The sequence below is a fragment of the Oncorhynchus clarkii genome, chromosome 17 (assembly GCF_045791955.1).
Source record: "Oncorhynchus clarkii lewisi isolate Uvic-CL-2024 chromosome 17, UVic_Ocla_1.0, whole genome shotgun sequence".
Taxonomy (NCBI): Eukaryota; Metazoa; Chordata; class Actinopteri; order Salmoniformes; family Salmonidae; genus Oncorhynchus; species Oncorhynchus clarkii.
Window position 1 is genome coordinate 33,762,527 of NC_092163.1, and position 7,093 is coordinate 33,769,619.

At 48.6% G+C, this 7,093-nt stretch overlaps 1 protein-coding gene across 1 annotated transcript; it reads left to right on the forward strand.

The window, feature by feature from the left end:
* The first annotated feature begins 1,924 nt into the window (after nucleotides 1–1,924).
* Nucleotides 1,925–6,768, forward strand: LOC139369713 (WW domain binding protein 1-like). Its single transcript, XM_071108973.1, has 4 exons — nucleotides 1,925–1,949; nucleotides 3,636–3,783; nucleotides 4,101–4,262; nucleotides 4,999–6,768. Exons 1-4 carry the CDS (start codon nucleotides 1,932–1,934, stop codon nucleotides 6,105–6,107), a joined length of 1,437 nt encoding a protein of 478 aa, XP_070965074.1. The 5' UTR covers nucleotides 1,925–1,931; the 3' UTR covers nucleotides 6,108–6,768.
* The last annotated feature ends 325 nt before the right edge of the window (nucleotides 6,769–7,093 follow it).

Genomic DNA, 7,093 nt, shown 5'->3' on the forward strand with positions numbered 1-7,093 from the left:
AAAACAGACTACTAAATATTGGCACTGGGGGGACCATATACCCCAAAAACAGACTACTAAATATTGGCACTGGGGGGACCCTATACCCCAAAAACAGACTACTAAATATTGGCACTGGGGGGACCATATACCCCAAAAACAGACTACAAATTATTGGCACTGGGGGGACCCTATACCCCAAAAACAGACTACTAAATATTGGCACTGGGGGGACCGTATACCCAAAAAACAGACTACTAAATATTGGCTTATAGGCATTACAAATGTTAAGTGAACTGGACAAAGTTTTATGGGGAGACGGTATTTATTCGATTTTTATTAGCTAAACTGTAAATACAGATCGAAGGGTTGGCCTCTCTCTCTCTTTCCTCCCATTCCTTTCTTTCTCTGATGTGCAGCCTGTCTGTCAGTCAGTCTGGCTCTGCCTGTGTAAATGTCAGCTGTATTAACTCCCCCCCCCCCCCCCCCCCCCTCTGTTCTCTCTTCTAGATGACCATCTCCCTGCAGGGACCGGGAGGACCAGCAGCTACGGTAAGGAGTCTAACCTTTCAATATGCAGTCATTCATTCACAACAACCAGCACAACACATAGAAAGGAACTAGTGGTGGGAGGAAAACCATTAACAAGAAAAAGGTTGGGAGAGAGGGAGAGAGAGGGAGAGAGAGGGAGAGAGAGGGAGAGAGAGAGGGAGAGAGAGAGGGAGAGAGAGGGAGGTGGAAAGGGGTAGGGGAGGGAACTAATAACAGTACAACACTGAAGATGAACTGGGAATGAAGACAAGGGAGGGAGGGAGGGAGAACTAGGGGGTTAACAAGCAAAATTAAGAAAAGGGGGATGGAGAGAGAGAGAGGGGGAGGGGTGAAGAGAGAAAGGGATGGAGGGAGGACACTAAAGGGCTAACACCCATTCTGAAAAAACAAGGAATGTCCATCTCACACTGTGTGAATGTCCATCTCACACTGTGTTGCTACCTGCTCTCATAGCTGCAGGGTTTCTACATATTGGATCTGCTGTTTGTCCAACTCCTGTGAAAAAGGTGTGGTTGTGTATACTGCAAAACCCTCTCCTGGTATCACTAACACGCTAACTAACCTTGAAATAACACGTAAAACAGCCTCAGACTTACGCACCTATAACAAGCATCTTCAGCATGATATCCACTATGGATTAGATAACAGGCCTCAATGCCAAAATCCTAAAGTATCCCTTTAAGTGCTTCCCTCCTGCTGGCCCACAGTCTTCACTCCTGCTAGCCCACAGTTTTCACTCCTGCTGGCCCACAGTCTTCACTCCTGCTAGCCCACAGTTTTCACTCCTGCTGGCCCACAGTCTTCACTCCTGCTAGCCCACAGTCTTCACTCCTGCTGGCCCACAGTCTTCACTCCTGCTGGCCCACAGTCTTCACTCCTGCTAGCCCACAGTTTTCACTCCTGCTGGCCCACAGTCTTCACTCCTGCTAGCCCACAGTCTTCACTCCTGCTAGCCCACAGTCTTCACTCCTGCTGGCCCACAGTCTTCACTCCTGCTAGCCCACAGTCTTCACTCCTGCTAGCCCACAGTCTTCACTCCTGCTAGCCCACAGTCTTCACTCATGCTAGCCCACAGTCTTCACTCCTGCTAGCCCACAGTCTTCACTCCTGCTAGCCCACAGTCTTCACTCCTGCTAGCCCACAGTCTTCACTCCTGCTAGCCCACAGTCTTCACTCCTGCTAGCCCACAGTCTTCACTCCTGCTAGCCCACAGTCTTCACTGCTGCTAGCCCACGGTCATGTGGATGTTTTGGTCAAAGTGGTCAAACCAGTAGCCTAGTGATTCAGCGGGTTTACAATACACGTCAACGATGATGAATGTGTGGAAAGACCAGATTAAGACTTCCTAGATAACGTTTATTTTCTCATTGCAGACGACTGTTACTCCAAAGGGTTCAGACATGGGAACCATCAACAAGGTTAGAGATGTATTCTGTTTATGTCTGCTATCCACTGTTTCAGACCCCTTGACCTTTTCCACATTTTCTTACATTACAGCCATATTCTAAAATGGATTAAATAGTTATTCCCACTCGTCAATCTACACACAACACCACATAATGACAAAACAAAAACTGGTTTTTAGAAATGTTTGCTAATTTATAAAAAATGTAAAAAAATTACACAAGTATTCAGACCCTTTACGCAGTACTTTGTTGAAGCACCTTTGTCAGTTATTACAGCCTCGAGTCTTCTTGGGTATGATGCTACAAGCTTGGTACACCTGTATTTGGGGAGTTTCTCCCATTTTTCTCTTCAGATACTCTCAAGCTCTGTCAGGTTGGATGGGGAGCGTCACTGCACAGTTATTTTCAGCTCTCTCCAGAGATGTTCGATCAGTTTCAAGTCCGGGCTCTGGCTGGGCCACCCAAGGACACATCCCCACAGCATGATGCTGCCACCACCATGTTTCACCGTAGGGATGCTGCCAGGTTTCCTCCAGACGTGACGATTGTCATTCAGGCCAAAGAGTTCAATCTTGGTTTCATTAGACCAGAGAATCTTGTTTCTCATGGTCTGAGAGTCCTTTAGGTGCCTTTTGCCAAACTCCAAATGGGCTGTCATGTGCCTTTTACTGAGGAGGGGCTTCTGTCTGGCCACTCTACCATAAAGGCCTGATTGGTGGAGTGCTGCAGAGATGGTTGTCCTTCTGGAAGGTTCTCCCATCTCCACAGAGGAACACTGGAGCTCTGTCAGAGTGACCATCAGGTTCTTGGTCACCTCCCTGACGAAGGCCCTTCTCCCCTGATTGCTCAGTTTGGCCGGGCGGCCAGCTCTAGGAAGAGTGGTGGTTCTAAACTTCTTCCATTTAAGAATGATGGAGGCCACTGTGTTTTTGGGGACCTTCAATGCTGCAGACATCTTTTGGTACCCTTCCCCAGATCTGTGCCTCGACACAATCCTGTCTCTGAGCTCTACAGACAATTCCTTCGACCTCATGGCTTGGTTTTTGCTCTGACATGCACTGTCAACTGTGGGATCTTATATAGAGAGGTGTGTGCTTTTCCAAATCATGTCCAATCAATTTAACTTTCCACAGGTGGACTCCAATCAAGTTGTAGAAACATCTCAAGGAATGTCAATGGAAACAGGGTGCATCTGAGCTCAATTTCGAGTCTCATAACAAAGGGTCTGAATACTTATGTAAATAAGGTATTTCTGTTTTATATTTTTGTTATATGTTTTCTAACATTTCACTTTTCACACTTTGTCATAATGAGGTATTGTGTGTAGATTGATGGAGGAAATGTTTTTTATTGAATCCATTTTAGAACAAGGCTGCAACGTATCAAAATGTGGAAAAACGGAATGGGTCTGAATACTTTCCGAATGCACTGTGTATGCCTGGTTAAGTAAAGGTCATGAATACATTTTTGTTTGACGCTACCACATCTGAGCCACTCAACTATTCAAGGGTTTGATGACTAGTTAAGTAGTTAAATCAGATGAGATGGTGCTGGGCTGGAACAAAAAAGTGCAACCCTGGGGGGTACTCTTCTCCAATCCCACAACTGGAAATTTGAGAAACACCCTGCTCAAGCTAAACGAACATGTTGTTGTTGTTTACCATGTACGTTGTTGTCATGTCATGTCTTGTCCACTAGGGGGTGAAGGACCAAGCTGGCTCAGGCAGCCAGCCCATGCTCAGTCATAAGTACTGCCCTGGTGTCAACAACAACCCAGGCTACCTGTGTGAGACCGGCCACTGCTGTGGGGAGACAGGATGCTGCACCTACTACTACGAGCTGTGGTGTGAGTAACAACCAGTCGATACCAGCCAAGAGGCTTGTCTTGTCAGCATTTGCTGTCACACAGCTATACCGATGCATTGTGGTATGTAACCAGACCAGATCGGGAGTTTAACATGAGCAAGCCCTTAAGGCTGGTCCTCTGGTCAAACTGTAGACGGTTTGTCTTATTACGGTATAATAAATATCAATTTATTAAAGCCTTTTCAATGTGATTATGCAACAGTATAGCTACCAGAGGCTGTTCAATAATTGGGATTAATAAAGTTGCTTGAATTCAATTCAGTATTGCCAGTGTCTCTGTGTGTCTGTATCCTGCAGGGTTCTGGTTGCTGTGGACCATCGTGATTCTGTTCAGCTGTTGCTGTGCCTACCGCCACCGGCGGGCCAAGCTGCGTGTCCAGCAGCAGCAGAGACAGAGGGAGATCAACCTGATCGCCTACCACGGAGCCTGCAACTACCCTGCGTCCATGTTGGACCTCAGTACGTATAGCTACGCTCGCCTCTCTCCCCGGTCCTTTCATTGTCTGCGTCACCTTATCGTCTTATTAGCAGGACCTGGGTTCAAATAGCATTTGAAATGTTTGCTCATTTGCTTGAGTCTGCCTAGGGTGCTAGATTGGTTGGATTTGAACTTTTGTGACTATTCCATTGGCTGCATTGTGCCAGGGAAGGTCAAGGAAGTACAACTTATAGCCCCGATGCAGTCTTCTTAATTTTATTTTCAAATGTAAACAGCTCCGGATATATTTTTGTATAATTTGTTTTCCTGAGCCTCCTTTTGCCATTGAAATGCTCAGTCTGATTGTGTGGGCGTGTTGATACAAATGTTAATATACAGTATTTACATACACAACCCTGACTGGCGGATAGGAGCGTCTAGACTCTAGTACCCCTCCAAAGTAGGAGGATACATACGCAAATAAAAGATGACTAGTCATTGGTCAGAATAACCAGATCTGATTGTGATGTCATGATCTGGGCCAAAAACTCCATCTCGCCTGAACATTTTTTTTCAAACAGCTCTTACACAAAAAGGGCATTATCATAAGTTTGTCATTTCAACCTCATAGTGTAGAAGTATCATTAAAAAAACAAGACTTTTGAATGCGCTGCACAATGACTATTTTGGAGTTTGGTGTCTCAGTCCCTATTGCTGGTCATGTAACCCTAGTGGTTAGGAGATGAAATTGATTATCTGTCATGTGTTATACTGCAGGTTTCCTGGCCTCCTTCAAGCTGCCGTCCTATGAGGAGGTGGCAGCCCAGCCCCCCTCACCCCCTCCATCCTACAGCTCCGTCTTTGCTCTGCAGGGGGCGATGGGGGGCGCCACCGCTTACACAGCCACCCCTTACGGTTCAGCCTACCCCCATCACCACCAGCAACAACCCCTCGGCCCTCCCTCCTACTTGGTTAGCTCCAGGGCGGGCCCCAGCGGTGCCGGTGGTGGCCTGACCTCATCTCAGAGTTCAGACAACTACACCAGCTGCTCCTGCGAGTCCTGCTCCCTCCTCACCTCCCCATCCAGCACTTCCTTCTCTGTCCAGGTGACCTACGAGACGGATAATACCAGCCATGCCTCCACGCCCGGTAGCGAGGTTGGAGGAGGAGGGAGGGAGGTCCTGAGAGGCTTCCCCAGGGAGGGTTCATCTCTGGAGGGAGTTGTGTCTGCCAGGTCCCCTTTGTCTCCTGGAGGATATCCAGCTCCTCCTCTGCCCCCTCCTCCACCTGAACTTCTACCTACACCTTCTCCCACAACGTCTTCTCCTCTCCCTCACACTCTCCCCCCTCCCAAACTATCTTCTCCCTCTCCACTTCCTCCTTCACATCATCCGCCACTCCCTCCACTCATCCTTATGGACCCCCTGGCTGTGCTGGCTGAGCAGAGAGGGGTAGAGGGCGGCCTGAGTGAGGGTGGGGTCACAGAGAGACAGAGCCCTTCCATCCTCTCTCCCCCCAAGCCCAGCCAGTCTCCCCCCAAACACGCCCTCTTCTCCACCAATGTGGACTTCTTCGAGCCCGTGGAGAAAGAGAAGAGAGAGGAAGAGGAGGAGGAAGAGGAGGATGAGGATCATTTCCGTCACCGCCGGCTCACAGGCGACTCCGGCATCGAAGTGTGCCGCTGCCAAGTGAAGAGCGAGGAAGAGGATGTGGAGAAGAAGGTGGAAGAAGATCAAGTTGGAGGAGGGGATGGAGAGGAGGGGGCGGATTTCCTCCATGACAGTGTGGACTGTTCCCTCCGAGCGCAGCAGGTCGCCCAGTGTGGCCACGCCTCCTCGGCCATCCCCAGGGGCGGGGACGCCATCATCACCGTGGAGTCGTCATGAGGACAGCCAATGAGGGCCAAATAATTTGGTCAGGTGACCAAAACACTTGACTGACAACAAATGGAGCCAATGGAGCTTAAAAGTGTTTACTTTGACCCAGTAGCACCCCCTACTGTTCAAACCAGGAAGGAAGCCAAGCCCCACATCAACTAGTATGGGCCTGCTTGTGTTAACGGCTTACTGTAGTAATGTAAAGTCACTATAGTAACACAGAGGAAGAGGATCATCACAGCCTTCTAATTGAAAGGAGGAAGGAAGTCGTTACAGAGGGAGTCGGACAGTTTATCTGTGTTGATCTTTCTGACGGTCATTATCATTCTGTCCCGCTGCGCTGCCACCGGGAACAAAGACACCTTTTATTATTTCTCAAAGTGCAGAAACCAATGCTGCAGTGAAACTGCTAATTATACTCTCTCTCGCTCTCTCTTTCTGTCTCTGTCTTTCTGTCTCTCTCTCCCTCTCTTCCTTTCTGTCTCTCTCTCTCCCTCTCTGTCTCTCTTTCATCACAGGAAGAGGAGCAACAGCTGCATGAGACAGTATAAAGTCAGCATAATGTTCACACAGTCTCCCTCGCACACACACACACACACACACACACACACACACACACACACACACACACACACACACACACACACACACACACACACACACACACACACACACAACAGCCCACCTGCTGTGTCTGAAGCTCTACTGCACCTGCCCTTTTGCTTTTCAAAAATACTTTCTTCCTCTCCCCATCCTCCCATCCTCCCATCAGAGTACTGTTAGCTCCTCTTCTCTTCTCCTCCTCTCCCATCCTCCCATCCTCCCATTAGAGTACTGTTAGCTCCTCTTCTCTTCTCCTCCTCTCCCATCCTCCCATCAGAGTACTGTTAGCTCCTCTTCTCTTCTCCTCCTCTCCCATCCTCCCATCCTCCCATTAGAGTACTGTTAGCTCCTCTTCTCTTCTCCTCCTCTCCCATCCTCCCATCAGAGTACTG

Excerpts from the sequence above, each read along its gene's own strand:
- LOC139369713 (XM_071108973.1), top strand. Across the intron at positions 3,784-4,100 it reads CTACTACTACGAGCTGTGGT|GGTTCTGGTTGCTGTGGACC; the intron begins GTGAGTAACAAC and ends TGTATCCTGCAG. Across the intron at positions 4,263-4,998 it reads TGCGTCCATGTTGGACCTCA|GTTTCCTGGCCTCCTTCAAG; the intron begins GTACGTATAGCT and ends GTTATACTGCAG.